At 44.7% G+C, this 17,251-nt stretch overlaps 6 protein-coding genes across 6 annotated transcripts; 2 read left to right on the forward strand and 4 right to left on the reverse strand.

The window, feature by feature from the left end:
- Positions 1-277: 277 nt before the first annotated feature.
- On the reverse strand, positions 278-3,496 carry V865_000033 (uncharacterized protein; the record flags this gene model as incomplete). Its single annotated transcript, XM_066223865.1, has 18 exons — positions 278-531; positions 598-678; positions 758-1,138; positions 1,192-1,259; positions 1,315-1,359; positions 1,408-1,481; positions 1,537-1,599; positions 1,657-1,758; positions 1,817-1,927; positions 1,983-2,063; positions 2,113-2,210; positions 2,270-2,337; positions 2,402-2,684; positions 2,797-2,896; positions 2,986-3,129; positions 3,205-3,300; positions 3,379-3,396; positions 3,467-3,496. The coding sequence occupies 18 exons, from the start codon at positions 3,494-3,496 to the stop codon at positions 278-280; spliced, it is 2,097 nt and encodes a 698-aa protein (XP_066079962.1).
- A 605-nt stretch (positions 3,497-4,101) lies between these two features.
- V865_000034 (uncharacterized protein) lies at positions 4,102-4,470 on the reverse strand (the record flags this gene model as incomplete). The annotated part of the gene is made up of 1 exon (XM_066223866.1): positions 4,102-4,470. The coding sequence occupies one exon, from the start codon at positions 4,468-4,470 to the stop codon at positions 4,102-4,104; it is 369 nt and encodes a 122-aa protein (XP_066079963.1).
- Positions 4,471-5,551: 1,081 nt separating this feature from the next.
- V865_000035 (uncharacterized protein) lies at positions 5,552-6,338 on the forward strand (the record flags this gene model as incomplete). Its single annotated transcript, XM_066223867.1, has 4 exons — positions 5,552-5,576; positions 5,648-5,784; positions 5,856-6,017; positions 6,153-6,338. The coding sequence occupies 4 exons, from the start codon at positions 5,552-5,554 to the stop codon at positions 6,336-6,338; spliced, it is 510 nt and encodes a 169-aa protein (XP_066079964.1).
- Positions 6,339-6,622: 284 nt separating this feature from the next.
- V865_000036 (uncharacterized protein) lies at positions 6,623-10,885 on the reverse strand (the record flags this gene model as incomplete). Its single annotated transcript, XM_066223868.1, has 9 exons — positions 6,623-7,734; positions 7,812-7,955; positions 8,079-8,310; positions 8,486-8,575; positions 8,689-9,695; positions 9,782-9,804; positions 9,870-9,928; positions 10,006-10,569; positions 10,658-10,885. 9 exons carry the CDS (start codon positions 10,883-10,885, stop codon positions 6,623-6,625), a joined length of 3,459 nt encoding a protein of 1,152 aa, XP_066079965.1.
- Positions 10,886-11,257: 372 nt separating this feature from the next.
- Positions 11,258-13,251, forward strand: V865_000037 (uncharacterized protein; the record flags this gene model as incomplete). Its single annotated transcript, XM_066223869.1, has 6 exons — positions 11,258-11,470; positions 11,598-11,670; positions 11,779-11,888; positions 12,027-12,320; positions 12,580-12,947; positions 13,176-13,251. The coding sequence occupies 6 exons, from the start codon at positions 11,258-11,260 to the stop codon at positions 13,249-13,251; spliced, it is 1,134 nt and encodes a 377-aa protein (XP_066079966.1).
- A 512-nt stretch (positions 13,252-13,763) lies between these two features.
- On the reverse strand, positions 13,764-16,972 carry V865_000038 (uncharacterized protein; the record flags this gene model as incomplete). The annotated part of the gene is made up of 7 exons (XM_066223870.1): positions 13,764-14,201; positions 14,323-14,462; positions 14,568-14,879; positions 14,974-15,285; positions 15,355-15,450; positions 15,541-15,701; positions 15,822-16,972. The coding sequence occupies 7 exons, from the start codon at positions 16,970-16,972 to the stop codon at positions 13,764-13,766; spliced, it is 2,610 nt and encodes an 869-aa protein (XP_066079967.1).
- Positions 16,973-17,251: the final 279 nt, after the last annotated feature.

Below are 17,251 nucleotides of genomic sequence, written 5' to 3' on the forward strand. Positions count from 1 at the left end.
AGGGTACATACGGCATAGTTGACTGATCGAAGAATATTGCATACACACCCTCTACACCCCGACAAGCTCGGATGATATCTAGGGATCAGTCTGTGTGCAAAGTTGAATGATGACAATGTTCGGTCATTCATGTCGATGTGGATTGACATTCCCCTCTTGGTCACAGCGAAGCAATAAGGTATACATGCAGACCCATTCTAAGGCAATCTACTAGACGAAAACAACTAATCGAAACGAGATACAGAATCACAGTTCAAGATCCAATGTTACTCGTGCATCACTCCCCCTTCCTCTCCTCCTCAATTTCTTTCAATTCATCATCCAACCCCATCGCACTTCCCGGATCTTCCATATCCTCGTTTTGTCTCTCTAACAAAGGCTTGATCAATCGAGTGAAATATGGATGTTCTTTGGGTAGAGGGTTGGCAGCTTGGACTTGAGCGAAATAAGACTCATACACTGATCCATCCCATCGACCCAAAGGTGAGTTGATGATGTGATCCGAAAGCGCAAAGGAGTCGATCAATGGAACTGGACAGTGCAATAAATACAGTTAGTTGTGCGATCTATCGAGATAGATGATGAAAGTCAACTCACTAGCGACGCCTCTCACTTCTTGACACAGCGCGTCGACCGATTCTTGCACTTTGTCCATTTGTTGAGCATCGAGATAGCCGTCTAGGACCATTACATTGAGTCAACACCGACTCACACATCCATTTCAGTTCACACAAGCTCATATGGAGGGTACACTCACACTTCAAGAAGTATCCCTGCTGTTCTTCAATCTGCCATAGCCCATACAGCTTCGCTACAGTCTTCAACGTCCTGCTCTCTTCGTCATCCTTCATCTCCTCTACCGCTTCCCTGAACAATCTGAATATGTATCCGATAGTATGTATCTTGGCAGCGATGAACCTCGATTGAGAACATTTCTCCATAGCTTCGTCTTTGGTTTTACCAGATTTCAGTAATCGTACATATTCTTCCGCGGCTTTCTTGATGACGTTGAATGCTACGCAATTCCAAGCTCTCTGGATATCGGATAAAGACAGCGATGAGTCGGATTTAGCAGAGAGTAAGGATGAGTCGTTCAAGTAGGCCACACCTGGTGCGAGCTTCTTGCCTCTCACAGCGGCTAGCAGACAACTCGTAAGCTCCATCTCCCTTTCCGATCACGAATATGCTCACCTCCCCATGCACCGACGAGCGATCGACCAGCCTGAAGCGAAAGAATGGTATTGTCACCTTCCCAAGTGCTAAAAAGGCGTCAGCTGATATGTAATTTACTCTACAATGATCGTGAAAACTCACCATTGCACAGCAAAGTCCGCATACATCAACGGGAAATTAGAGTATCTGTAAATCAGGTCAGCTTTCACTATTATGATTGTACATCGGACTCACGCCGAGTATCCATGTCCACCACAAGACTGACGACACTTGTCAATGGTATCCAAGCATGCCCAAGTGCAGAATGCCTGCAACAAGTCAGCTTGTGCTCGTGGTACGGAAGGTTCGCGAAATCGAGCTCACCTTTAATCCAGCCGAAGTGGCGTGAGTTTCCTTCAATTTATCGAGGATATCGTTCAGGTTAGGCTGTTCCGATGATCAGCTTGACATGACTATACTTTCTCCGTTCGTCAGTGTGCTCACATCTGACGGCTCCATCGTATCTAGCGCTTGAGTCATATCCTCGTACATCACTTGCAATCTAAGACCAGTGAATCCAATGGCAATAGCTTGAGCGACTAAAGGCTATATCGTAATATCTAAGTCAGCTTGAGATGTGCACAGCCAACGGAATCTGACTAACCATCAATCGTCGCTGATGGATTGGGTAATCCAGCAACTGAGTCTCCAACTCGTTCTTCCCCGTAGCGAACTGCCTTCGTACTGCCGCATACCGTACAGCTACAGTGAGTGCCTGTATAGAACACTCATCAGCTGCGTTTCCGGAACGTCTAAACATAGCTGCTCACCTTCTTAGCCGAATTAGATGAATCAGTGACCATAGATGTCCTTCCACCGAGCAAGGCACCGTAAGTCAATTGAGCGAGAGGCTATCTCCCTTGTCAGCTGAGTAAGCTCAATTATGAGGAGTCAGCTTACGGGTTCAGTGACAACACCATCTCTGGACACTTGAGTATGCTTCATTAACATGTGTGCTCTTGGTACCCTGACATAGGTGAATTGGATATAACCGTTATCTGATCAGGTGGTGATGTCAGCTGGATAACTGTCGGCAGATCGAGTCCGATCAGCTCACCGATACCGTCTCTACCCATCTTCTTACCGATATCCCCAATAGTCACACCAGGCATCAAGGTGAACGTCCTATAACGTCTCTCTGTCAGCTACCTGATATCAATGATGGTGATACAATAGGCAGCAGACTTACTTGGTATCCCTCAATTGGGTCACAAAAGTCTTTACTCCATGCCTTTTGCCATCGACAATCATCTGGGCAAACACAGCCGCATGGGTAGCTGTACTGGCCGCACCTCCGATCCACCATTTCGTAGCTCCTAAGTGAGGTGTGTGGATGACAAATTCGTCTGAACCTCTATCGAAAGTCGCTGTAGTTTCCAGTCCAGCAACATTCGAACCGTGCGCCAATTCAGTCATGGCGAAACATCCGATTACACCGTTGAGACCTAATACACCTCGGTCGATCCAGTAGCCTAAAAGGGCAGGGGTATAATCAGCATGAACCCATCGGGAAGGAAGTGAGTGAAGGACGACGTGTATTTGAGATAGTGAAGATACAGTATGAAAATGGGAGATATCACTTACTCAATTGATTAGGCGTAGCACCGCTTCTCAACGCTCCCAAGAATAGTCCATAAGCTACACCGAACCTAGTCCAAAACGATGGATCGGCTATACCGATCAACTATCGATGAGCAACAAGGTATAGTCAGCTTATATTCATGGTACTTTATTTCTACCGCAAAACGCTAGCTGACACGTCGCTGAACACACCTGCATTCTCAATTGAAACGTCTCCAGCGATTCGTTGGTCACGAAATAAACCATCGAAGCGAATTTCTCCATTGTCCTTTCTCTCAGTTCATCCTTCGATAGGTCGTGTATATCCGATAACTTGAATGCAGGATGTCTTGCAATCTATACTTCATACGGCATCAGCTCGTTCGATGGTCTGGCTTAGCCTGGACAAGAATGCTGAGCTGATCGACCCACCTCAGCCATGAATTTCTCTTTGAGTATCAAAGCTTTCTCTGAGCCATGCATCGCTATTGACATCTTACGTATATTGAATGGCGGATTGGCACGTTCCTATTCACATCAGTCATACGGTCAGTACTACATACTGGGGGTCTTCAACCGATCGATGATCGAAGACGAAGAATTTACCATTGCCAACGTCTCCATCTGAATGGGATCGGTGGATCGTTTGTCAGCCACTTTGCCCTTGTGTATACTGGGAGTAGAAGCAGCTCACAGTGGTAGGTTTGGGTCTTGGGAATGCCATCGTAGCCTATCTGTCTTCTGTATGGAATGTTTGGTTGAATCTGAATATGGTAAGACGAAGAGGGAGAGGATGAGAGAGGAAGAGATGGACGATTGAGATTGAGATTGCTGTGGTGTGTGTTTTCACTTTGTTACTTTGTTACTCTGCACCGGCTCAGACTCGATGCTTCATAGCCGGTAAGCCCTGTGCCCACGTGGATCTGATTCCGTTGAATGGACAAAGGACGCGTCAGAGTGAGAGTGGTAGAGGCGATCGGAAGCTGAGCACTGAATGAACGGTTAGAGAAAAGGGTGTGTTTTGTGGAATGAGACGGTACGGTATGGATGTCAACCAGGAGGGAGAGTGATAGCTAAACCACCTCTTTGGAGTACAGTTTGCCAAATAGCCGTTAATAACACTAACACGACTGGGCTACTAGGACACTCTCTCTGGTACGCTCTCTTTGGGGTTGCCCAACGCTCTTGAGTTTAGGCGTTTGCGACCCAAACAGTTCATGAAAATCATCCAATCCTGCACGTGCATTCAATATAGGTCAAGCAAGTACCAGGCAGCTCCACTTATACAGAATGTGAGCAAATGACTTCCTGGAAAGGGTACAAAGCTCACTATTCCCCTTTCTCCCATCTCTCCTTCGCATCTGCCTTAAAAACCCCTTCTAGGGCATCCGCATAGATTCCAGCGTAAAGATCGACTCTTCCAGTGTTACCACTCTTCCTAACCATGTTCTCCCAGTCTTTCCATTCCTTTGATTCCTTCACGGTCGGCCCTATTGTTCTTTGTGAAACGGTGTCGGTTTTACATTGACAGTGACCGTTCTCTGGATCATATGTAACCATCCAACTTTCTCTAGTTTCCCAATCTCGATCGGAATCCGATCTCGTGAAAAATAGGTCTATAGATAGTTGAAGGTATTTCGAAGTTGCTAGTGTGGAACGTTTAGGTTGGATTATCATGTGCGATGATTGGACGGTCATTTTCACCTTCAACTTTTTAGGTCCCGCAGCGTGATGTGTTGTATTAATTATATTATCCTCAAGATCTTTCCTGTGGATTGTGTTGAGCTTGAAAACACGGGACAAGAAATGTTGGGGAACAAAGTGTTTATACCCTTTTAAACAATTGTTAGTTTGCCTTATCAATCTCGAGCTGATTACCAAATTTGCAAAAGGACTAGCCTCCCAAAGAATTGGATCTCAGACAACCGAAACTCAAAGGATTCGATGTCATACCACTGACATATAACGGGCAAGACTTCTCATATATATGATACTCATCTCATGTTGGTCATGATGGAAGAAGAGGGATCGAGCATGACGAGTCAGCCTGGCCTTCTGCGATTGACATCGCGAGAATAGGTATCAAAGGATATTCATGGGTTTTCGAAAAGCTATATCATATAAAATAGATTAAAGCACCATGCCCACTTCTCATGCACCCTGTGGATTTTTCTCTCAAACGAGTAGGGCCCCAGCTTGAGATGATATCAACCAACTGCTGGTTTTCGATTGTCATCGCCTAACCTGGATTAACATGATATACCCCATCAAAAGCTTCATTGACTTAGCCGAGATCGACTGTGAATAATTGATTGCCTTCGCTTCTGAGATGAGTTCCTCTGTATGAAGAGACGAAGAGATTGACATTATGGAAGTCACCTGAAAATAGAATATTGTTGAACATCAGATCGATATGCTTCTTCCAGTTCTTCTTCCCGTCCTTGGGATCAGTCATTCAATCGAAGCTGCGAAATGTTCGAAGGCATACCAGAGTGAATCATGCTCCTGCATGATGAGAAGAACCATGTCAACTTAAATTTGTCGATATCATGCCTGCATCTTCGAATTCTATTACTCACAAGCAGAACAACAAGAAAACAACAAACCATCATACTCGAGTAACGTTCTCTGACTGCCACCACAATTCACTGTGAAGGATAAATGTCGACGTCATCATTTATACAACCCAAGTTATCAACAACCTCACAAAAAGATAAATTTCCCTTGCTCATCTTCTCCTTTCAACCCATATCAACGTCAGATACACACCAAAACGAAGATGCCTCCAGCTATACGGAAACAGCGTGAGTCCAGCTGACCGGTGACTGACTCCTTCCACTTCGATGTAAGCTGATGGACTTTACTCACGTCTCAGCTTCGCGTAATTCCCTACCTCAACCTTCCTCCAGTTCCATCTCGACCCATCTCAACCCTTCTTCGTCCAGTCGACGAGAAGATGCCCTGACGGATTTCCAGAGTAGACGGTTAGCTAGGAAACTGGATGATTTAGAGGTGAGCTGTCCGAGATTAACTTTTGATATGACCGTTTTGATCAACTGCTGATCGTCTAGTTTGATTATTAGCGAACTAATCCTACTGATATACCAGCTGCCTCTTTCATTCCCCCCTCCGATCCCCGAACAAACACCAATACCACCTCTCAGATGAATAAGAAGAAACAATCTTCAAACGTTAGGAAGATATTGTATGGAAAGAAAAGTTTGAAAGATTGGTTAGATGAGTTGGTGAGTGAATCAATGAATCTACGAGATTATCACCAATATCAACGTCCTTCCCACTATCTCACTCATATATCGTGTACATATCTGTACTATTGCTAAAAATGGAGATTATTACTGATAATGAGACGTAATACATAGCCATCCGATCCACCTAATCCATATCTAACTACCACATCTCCCATGCCCCTCACTCCACCAAAAAAGATCTGTTCGTCCTGTGGATATACCGGGGCGTACAAATGTCCTCGATGTGCTGAGTGGAGTTGCGATAGGGCTTGTATGGAGGTGCATGAGAGGGATGGTGGATGTGGAATCGGAGGGTAGACTATAGGTTAAATGGCATACTTGGGGGATAGGTATAGAGGGTGATTATACCAGTACACAGAGGATTTACCAGTTGTACCAAAATACCATATTTGTTGTACTCGATGATAATTGTTAGATACAATGAACATCCATTTCGTTCATATTCTCATATACAAGTACTAACAGGTTCCCCTATATTCCAATTATAAGCCACTTATAAACTTGATTTCGTCATGGTACATAATTAATCATAATCATTGCAAGTTTTTTACTCCTTCTTCGCCCTCTGTACCCTAGTAAGTTCAACCAATATACTCATCATCATCCTCTCCTTCTGCATCTTCATCCTCTCCTTCCGCATCTTCATCTTCACCTTCCGCATCTGGTTCATCCCCCGCCATGAACTCATCTCCATTCACTATCTCATCGTTCTTTCCTGCCTCGCCATACACCATCTTCTCCTTGGGTACGTCACCATTCGACTTCGGTGCAATAAGTCGTGGGTCCACCTTATCGTATTCGATCTGTTCAACTTCCTCTTCCTCTTCCTCTTCCTCCTGTTCCTCTTCATGCTCCGTATCACTACTCAAAATGATCCTTCTTCTTCTCGAACTCATCGGCTCATTTCCATTTATACCATTCAAACTTGAGCTTTTCTTCAATACCGGTAACTCACTCGAGTCGGATTTGCTGGGGGATCCATCAAACGAACTCGGTGCAGGTAAAGTCGAGTGTTTCCTTAATTCTCTTGTATTCGGCGGTGATTCAACTTGGAGATTAGTTCTTGATCTAAGGCTTTTGATGGGTGATACTGAGACTGAAGGAGATTCGCGAGGTTTACGTCTCAGGGACCTTGCAGGACTTTGTGATAACTCAGCCACCAAATTCAGCGTAGCTTGATCCTTCCCTTTCAAAATTTCTTCTTCAGTCGTTGGATGGTCTGACATCTTAGAAGTACCATTGACATCATCATTTCGTTCATGTCCATGCCCATTGAGGTTGGCATTGGTATTTGTTGATTGTCCAATAATCTTCAACGTAGCTTCCGCCCTTTCTTCACTTGTCAACGTAGGATTTCTAGTAACTAAGAAAGGATGATATTTCAATCTTTCAGGTTTAAGTACCAGATAACCCTTTGCATCATGTTTCTTCACTATCGCTTGAATGTACTCTTTGTCGACCGATATCGAATACTCCGTAGGTAAAGGTACTTTGATATCTTTGTCGTCTTGTTCGTTATTAGCGGGTGGTTTCTTCCGTGATCTGTTGGGGCCGTTATTGCGTGATTTAGGTGTTTGAGATGAGGAGATGGGAGTCTGGGAGGATGGACGGGAATCAAAGACGTTGATCATGTCTTCCGAGGTTAGGACGGAGTAGATATCTTCGAGGGTGATAGATGTAGCGAGCGATATTTCTGTACGTGTGATAAATGTGGGTCAGCGAAGGATCTTCGTCAGATGTGCAACTCTTATATACGGAAAGTTTACTCACCATCCATACTTACATCCGGTTTGGCAGTAAGCAGATACCTGAAGATAGCTAATCGCCAATACCCTTTGTATGTGACTGCTCCTAATCCAGACAGAGGCTTTTCGGGTGATCCAACTCGACCTTCTTTCTTGGAGAGGAGATAACCTGGATGGATATGATCAATCAGCACATCGAGTTTGAGAAAAAGGAGAAACGCAGGTATGACCTTCCAGCTTTACATCTCGAGTGCTAAGTCATATTGATGATTGCCAAGGCGATAACACTTACTGAAATCGATCAAAAGCTGACCCCAGCCTTTCCTCTGTCTTACCGGCAACGTCATGATACAACTAACGTTGTTATCCAGACTCCGCTTCTCCTTACTGAAATACCCTACGAATCTCGCTCCGAGGTCGTCAACTTCCGTCATCACGTAAAATAAGAACGGTTCAACATCGTAGTACAGGGTCTTGTGGTCTAGAAACATCTTGGCGAGGAGACAGAGGTTTTGGCAGTATATCTGTGGGTGAAAGGATGTGTATGGGTTCATTGAGGGAAGCGTTTATCAAGTCGATGTAGAGGCGAGGTGGAGATGAAGTGGGATCATATGGAATGGATAGATAGGTAGTGATGAATAGAGATACGCTAGTTAGCATAGTTTGTACATGTCTTGAAGGGAGTTTGACTGAACTCACCTTGTTCTTCCTCCCGTCCACTTCAAATACCGATACCGCACCATCCCTATATATCTCATCTCCAGGTGGATGTCGTACTTTGCATTTAAGCTGTTGAAGTCGAAAGTCTATATCAACATCTGTACTGTTTCGGTTCACTCCATCCGATTATACATTACACCGTTCAGAGCAGACCGACAGAACAGTAGAATATTTTGACTCACTCTATGTCTTCCAGCTACGAACCCACTTTTCATGTACTTCAAGCAGAACTCGCATAACCACAACCTTCCATCCGGTACGTAAACGTACTCTTCAGGGTATGGCGCCGAATACCACGTATCAATATCGAATTGACCGAATCTAATTTTATTGATCTTTTCTGGTTTACCTGTATCTTCTTTCGGTGGATGATGGAGATGACCATGAGGAGGGGTTGAAGGCGGGAATGGATATCCTGATGTTGGTGACGGATCACTCATCGATATAGTCTGTTGTAATAGCCTATCTCTCAACGGGCGGGACACAGATGCGGATGAACTGTTCAGTCTTGATAATCCATTAGGAGTTTGTATAGGCGTCCGGTGACTAGCCCCAGGTGTACCCGGCGTAGAAGGTCCTGGTGAACCAAAATTGGATCCGAGATCTAAAATAGATGAAGAAGCTAAATTGGGTAGTGGTCCACCTAATTTACTTTCAGCCAATTTCCTAGATCTCTCGAATTCCTCTTTATCCCTTTCATTTATCTCTGTCTTGGATGTATCGGCTTCTTTACCCGTTATTATACCACCATAAGGAACTTTCTCCTCTTCTAGTATTTCTTCAGGTTCGTTTGATGTATCTTCTATTTCCGTACGATGATGATTGTTCTTATTGGGTAATTTCAATCTAACTATCATAGGTGTACCTTCCTCATCTTCCGCATCGGCCCTCTCTCTGATCTTCCTTCTTTTCTCCGATGCGGAAACCGAAGCACTTGCTTTGGGTATCTTCACTTTTATCCTCTGGGTATGATTTGAGGGACCAGGTGATGAGAGATCATCTAACCCATTTACCGCTATTGTTTTCTTATGTCTGGCAGTTGGCGTCGATATGCTCTGTGTGTCCAACAAAGCAGAAACCGCTTTCCGAGAAGATGAACTAGTAGTATTGAGTTGAGTCTTGTGTGAACGGGAAGAGGTAGAAGATAAAGACGGTTCTTCAGATAGGCATCTGGGACAATGCCATAAGCCTGGAAGTGGAAAACAAAGGAATACTCTTTGTCAGTATAGGATCATCCATCGCATCTATATCAGAGGAGAAGTTTGAGATAAATACCTTTGGGTGGTCTTGCCAATACACTGTTGATACGAGAGGCTTTATATCAGTTCGGCGAATATTACCTTTGAAAAAACCTATAACTTACGGTACTAGACAATAACTATGCCACCCTCTATCACAAGTATCACAAAACATCAACCTTGACTACATCATCCCATACAATCCATTGTCAGCTACATCTGATATCATTGAGAGATAGGTAAAAGAAACAATGAACTCACATCATCTCCTTTCACTTTACATGATTCACAGACCTTACATTCAATGCACTGCCAATCGTATGATTGTATCTTCACTGTGATCAACCCTCCCTCCTCCATATTCAAACAAGAGGGATGACCTGATCTACCGCATAACGTACAAGATACCATCCTCTCGGCCCTACTGAGCTTGTTGATCTTATCTGTACCTGCACAGAACGAACATATCGGTTCTCTAAAGACAGCAGGCTGTTTGCCTTTGCCTTTCCCATGTGGTTTCGCCTTTGTTCGAGGACGTGGTTGCGATCGAGATCCCGATGCAGTATGAGTATGAAATTCACCGTTGGGTTGAGGCGTCGAGAATGTCTGAGATAAAGAAGTAGAAGATCTAGCTACCCTCGCTCGTTTTCGAGGTGAAGGTGTATTGGATCCGTTGGAAGATGTGAAGATGTCTATACGAGGTGTAAAGGCTGGTGCTTGGACGGGAGGCTGATAGACAATGGTATCTTGATATGAAGATGATGAAGAAGCTATAGGATCTGGTTGATGATGATGATGGTATTGATGCTGATGTTGATGTCCGTTCTACGAGAATGGATGAAAATGAATGATGAAAAGTAAGACGCGTTGGTTCACCAACATGAGATAACTAGTTCCAGATTCGATCACTCACAGCTCGATGGTTATGATTGATCATGTCCACTTCCAACTCTTCGTCTACCAGTTCACCCTCGGCGTCTTCCATATCATCCTCTTCCTGCAACAAGGCCGGATCTATCGGTATATCGTTGTTCTGCTGTTGCTTAGGTGTGGGAGAAGCGGGAGGTAGTTTGGAAGGTGTACGCGATAAGCCAGAACGAACTGACAGTGCTCTGGAGGAGGAACGCGTGGGAGTCCTCATGTCTGATGGGGTTCTCTTCGGGTGGTGTTGAGATGCATGAGGGTGATGCTGAGGATGAGAGGAGTAGTATAATAGTAGTCCCAAGTATGCATAAGAATCTAATGGTGTATCTTGGGTAAGGAGGGAGGGAGGGAGGGTTGATAAGCTGATCACCGGGATCAAATTCCATAACGGTGCCATAACCTACGGATGGATGGAGTGGGGATTATGCCACGTCATCGTATCATCCCTCCCTGTTTTGCTCAGCTTTGAACGATATCCTGGCATCCTCCTATCCTATACATTTTGTCGAACCATTCTGATGGCATCATCACTCACTCCTACAGTCAACGTCATACACCCACTCTTCACCCAGTAGCTAGGCCATCAAGCATGTCAGTGAGAAAATCACCTCCCCCTTCTGGGCCAGGATCAGCGATCATCAAACGAGCCAGGGTGGACGACGGGGAAGATGAGGATAACAACACGATGACCATGACGGTGGCTTCCAGCGGTGAAGGTCAGAGGAAGAATGCTCTGATACGGAGTGTCAAGAGGACGAGTGGGCTGGAAGCTCCCATCGTGTCGTTGACGGGTGCTCACGGAGTAAGTATAAACGTCTTGCAAAGGAAGATATGATTTTTGATCTTTCTTCAACATCTGAAGAGGAGACAAACTTAAAACATACAAAAATGGAGTACATTGCTAATGATCCCTTCAAATCATTATGTAGGGAGAAATCACAGCTTGTAAATTCGACCCATCAGGTCAGACGTTAGCGGCATGCTCAGTAGACAGGAGTATATGTGAGTGACCAATTATATTGAGTCCAATCATCGTCTCGGACGTATCTTACCACAATGCCAAGGTTGCTCAAGCTGACAATCTGTGTCTTCGATCTATCTATCAAACAGCGTTATGGAAAACATACCCACCACATGATAATTACGGTATCATACCGAACGTACACAAGACCGCTATTTTAGATATTGCATATTCGTTAGATTCGGAGACTATCTATTCGGTGAGTACAGAGTTCATGAGTTTTGTTCCTCTAGTCTGCTAGCTATCGAACTTGTCGCTTCCCTTCTCATCTCCCTCTTTCCGTCTCTTCAACTTGATCAAAAGGAATATACTGATCTACTCTGTTGATCGCCTACAGGGCTCAGCAGACGGTATCTTAATATCCACCGACCTCCGAACCGGCTCCCGAATATCCAAGTACTCCGCCCACTACGGCCCCATCAACAGTATCGCAGTGACCATCTCCGGTGGACGTGAGCTGGTCCTGACAGGTGGAGATGATGGGATAGCTAGAGTGTGGGATTTCTCGTTGGACTCGAAGCAGAATCCAGTGGCTGAATTTGATGATGAGAGGGATTGTCCGGTGACGGCTGTGGAATGGAGTAAAGATGGGAATCAGTGTTTTGTTGGTGGGGTGGATAACGAGGTCAAGGTGAGTGACTTTTGGTTCTAAGATATGTTCGGACGAGCAGGTGGGACACAAGCGAGTTGGCTAGGGAGGACAAGTGTCGAGCTCAAAGAGCAGGAGAGATGACAGCTTCAGGAGGGGTGGAAATGGCATACGGAATGACATTTGTCGTCAGAGAGGACGATCTGGATACTGTCTCACATCTGCAGTAGTCTTCATATAGGAGGAGCAGATAACGGTAATCTCTCTTACGAAGTATAAGCTAATCACATTTCGTTATCAGGTATGGGACCTCCGTTCCTCCTCTATCCTATACACCCTCCGTGGTCATACAGATACCATCTGTTCCCTCTCCCTATCCCCTTCAGGCGACTACCTCGGTACCTATGGCCTGGACTCGCTATTAATCATATACGATGTCAAACCCTTCTCATCCGATCCAATGAGAGTATATAGATCGTTAACGGGAGCACCAGCAGGATTTGAAAGTTCGTTAATCAAGTTGGCATGGACGAAACATGATAATGGGTCTAGAATCGCTGTGGGAGGTGGAGATAGGTCGGTAACCGTTTGGGATGTAGATACGGGAAAGATAGCGTATAAGTTGCCGGGGCATAAGGGAACGGTCACGGCGGTTGATTTCCATCCTAGGTGAGTTTGCCTATATCAACCAAAGCGTAGGGGATTAAAGAAATGTGAACGCCATTATCGTGGGATTTGGGACAGGTGTACTTGGACGAGACCGATGGAATTCCATCTCAAAGAGCTAGAGGGAGGGATATGAGTTTTTAAGATGTTCATGATGATCGGAAATGATATGACGATGATAACCAGAACCAGACAAAGATCATGTGCTGACTAGAGATTTTGATACGATAGAGAACCAATCATCTTAACGGGATCGAAAGACTCGAATATGTTGTTAGGTGAATTAGATGCTACGGAAGCATTATAGAGCATGTTCCATCTAGAGGGAACATGAAGACGTTGTAGACGCGTTGACACCGGAAGAGAAGGGCTAATGGGAAGCTTGGGTACAGAGAAAGTGCAACAGTCATCGAGGCTTTCCAGGGACTTGATCTCTCAAGAAAAGAAGATGTAACGAGGGAGAGATCGTGCGGGAAAGGAAAAGGGATGACCTCCGAGATTCGTCATAGTAACGAACTCATCAAAAACATGTTTTCATGTATCTTATATCAGGAAGTCGATCATATCAAGATCACTCTTACATGGTATAAATTTTGAGACTGCAATCAACACCGTACATGTCATGTCATTCAAATGATATTTCATGCCCTCTTTTCCTCTGTCAAATCCCCCAAAAGGCGACAGGCAGTATTTTACAATTTGAACACAAGTCGCATATCGTCCATATTCTCTAATTCATTCCTTGACATAAAAGAGTCGTTCAATTCACCTTCATACCTGTTACTATACCTTCTATACATGCTCATTCCAATGGTTCACCTATGGTACGAAATTATCAGGAATCGCGACGCTCTGCGGTCCTCTGATACCCTTAGGAGGCCATCTCTCGTCGCCTACCCAATCAACTTCATAACTTTTCTTACCACTACCTATATCATCCTCTTCCAATCCCGGAAGTACCACCTTGGCCGACCCGTTTGGTGGGACTTCGATGGATACTTTCAATTTGTTGTTCTCAATCTTCCAATCCACCGCGTATGTACCGTATGGAGAAGAGAAGGAGGTAGAAGCAGAAGTGATAGTCCCACCTGGTTGAGGTCGAATCAAGGCTTTCTTCCATCCTGGTTTCAGTGCTGATAGACCACCAATGGACTCGTGCATGAATTGAGCGACTGCACCGAGAGCGTAGTGGTTAAACGAGGTCATCTGACCTGGGTTGATGGATCCGTCAGGTAAAGCGGAGTCCCATCTTTCCCACTAATGAAGCAACAGGAGGAGTGTCAGCTTTCACATATAAAGCAAAGATAGGTTGAAGGTGTTTGCAATTGGTTTTTGGCTTGCATGAGGAGTCAATGCAGTGTCAATAGCGATCACTCACAATTGTCGTAGCTCCCATACCAACTGAGTATAACCACGATGGATTATCTCTCTCTTGTAACATCCTATAGGCGATGTGGGAAAGCCCATTCTCAGATAAGACTGGTAGTAAGATGGGTGTACCGGCGAAACCAGTTGACACTGAGACATAGTATATATCACGTCAGTTTACACTCCAGAATATATCGGGATTAGGATGATACCAATAATAATACGATTGACGATAGAAGTTCGTTTATGACTTACCTTTGAAAAAATTCCATTTACATAGATACTCCAACCTCTCTCTAGCTCTTTCCACTTGATCATCTTCCAATAACCCAAACTTCAATGCGAGAGCATAAGCAGTCTGAGTATCAGATACTAATCTACCTTTACTCGAGATATACTCTTCTTGGAACAGCTTCTTGAACTTCTTGGCATCTTGTTCATATTTTGACGTTTCATTCGCTGGTTTACCTAGTAGTTTACCAATCCGAGCGACGAGCGAGGTTACATGCACCAGGTAGGCATTGGCGACGAGATGAGTATCGGTTCGGCCGTGTGCAGGATATTGCGCTGGTCGACGGAAGGTATCAGCATACATATCTATAGCCGCTTTAGGATGACAGAGCCGTGATGTGAGATTAGGACAGATCTTCGGATAACTCACGAGGTGCATTAGGATCCAGCCAATCGGCATATTGCGGTGCCAAAGGATTATACATTCCATTTTCACCCCTTGGTAAACCTTTATCCAACCATAATTTCATACTTTCCCATTGACTTTCCAAGATCCCCCTATCGCCAGCGGAAATATACAAGTCCCAAGGTGTAATAGCCACCACGTCTGCCCAGACCGCATGTGGTTTGGGCCAAGGGTCGTTGAATTTGTTAGGAGGAACGAACGGGACTACGGTAGGGGGGACACCTTTCCAGTATTGTTGTTCGGAGTAGACATCTTTCAACCATCCGCTTAGGAAACCTATGACGATCACATGTTAATTATCTTGCAGTATGTCGGGTAAAGAGGAGAACTGATGAGAAAACCTACCAGATGTATCAAATAAGTAGTTCGCGGTAGGTGCAAATACCTGTATATCACCCGTCCAACCTAATCTTTCATCTCGCTGAGGACAGTCGGTAGGGACTGTTATAACAAGAGAGGATTTAACAGAAGTCCCTCGCAGGAATGTGGTGAGGGCGATGGGTGAACGATGCGATGCTGAAGTATACTCACCTGAAACAAAGTTGGACATCATACCCCATACTACATTCTCGTGCAGTCTGTTGATCATAGAATGAGAAGAATGGAAAGTACCTGTTCTTCTCATATCTGAAAAAATGACAATAGCGGTGAAATCGTCCAGAGTTGGTTTGACACCATTGATTTCAGCGTATCTGAGTGGTACAGTATGAGATAGTCAGCCGTGGTTCGACCCTTGGACATGTAGTAAGGATCTTGTTAAGATGAGGAATCGTGATGAATAATGTATGACCAAGTTGCACATGCAAACCCACCTGAACCCATGGAAAGTAAACTTCGGTTCCCAACCTTTCGTCTTTCCACCCAACACGATCCTATCATTCGGTTCAGCGGTTCTCAAAGGTCGTACACCCAATTCACCATGTTCTAATACCTCTGCAGTTCTGATGAACAGCTCTTCGCCTTTCAAGTCGTCGTTGATCCTAACCCATCCTACCAAATTCTGACCGAAATCCAAGATCGTTTTTCCACCCTTAGTGGTGATAATTTCGATGGGCTTGACTTCTTTCACTCTTCTCACGGGAGGTGCATCGGAAGATATCAACTCAGCTTCTGGGAAAGGTAATATCTCCGACTTGGTGGTCTGATTGTTGGCATCGGAATGGGTGGTATCGTATATCTCTCCATTATAAATCTCTGAATTCTTAACTGGACCTTCCATCAGACTTTCCCAACTATCATCAGTCACCAAGGTAGTTTGATTGTCTAGTTCCAATTGACCGATAAAACCTAATCTATCACCCCATACATTCCTTGTACCTGGTCTACCCAATCTACCTGCATACCACCCTTCCCCGACATACGCTACGATCTCGTTCTCCCCCTGTTTGAGTAAAGGTGTAATGTCGTATGTTTGGTAGTTCAAATGATATTTGTAGCTTGTCCATCCAGGTGTTAGAACTTGATCACCTACTACTTTCCCATTGATCGTCACCTCATACAATCCGTGAGCAGTAGCGTACAACCTTCCTTTCTTGGGTAATTCCGAAATATCGAATTTCTTTCTAAGTTTGAATGGTTTCTTAGGTTTATCCTTATCCTCTTGAGCTGGTCCAGATATCAAATTCGCTTTCCATTCCTTCCTGTCTAAGAAAGCAGCTTCAATCCTGATTTCTGACCAGTTGGTGGTCTTGCCGTCATTCCCGGTCGATCTGACCTTGACATCGACAATTTCCCTAGATGACAGAGGTTGAGAGGGCCATGGGACAAGAACTGAACCGCTTGATTCCACTTTGTACTGTTCTTCTTTACCTCCTTCCCTAGTGATTACGATCTCATATGAGACTTGTTTCCAATCTTTCAGGTCGGTCGAAGCGAATCGCCAGGACAGTCGAGGAGAGGAATGACCGATACCAAAGCCTGATTCATGGTGCTCTGCTTGGACAGCCTCGATCTGAACGGACATGGTGAGAGTGTTATCTTCTGATGACTCGTCATGAAGAGAGGTAGTTGGTCTGTGATATATATGATGAAGCAAAATGTACCTACGGTACAATCTTATCTAGATACTCTCAGGTGGATCCGGTTCAACCTGCCGAAAGACGGGGGAAATATTGTCCGAAGTTGATAATCATGTGATAGTGTAAGCATATTTAGTCGTAGTGGCTTACTTGGTTGTTGTTAACAAGGTTGTTTTTGTTCCAGCTTGCCCTCTGTCCTCCGCCCTTCGCATCAAAGGAAACCC

The sequence above is a fragment of the Kwoniella europaea genome, chromosome 1 (assembly GCF_036810445.1).
Source record: "Kwoniella europaea PYCC6329 chromosome 1, complete sequence".
NCBI classification, from domain to species: Eukaryota; Fungi; Basidiomycota; class Tremellomycetes; order Tremellales; family Cryptococcaceae; genus Kwoniella; species Kwoniella europaea.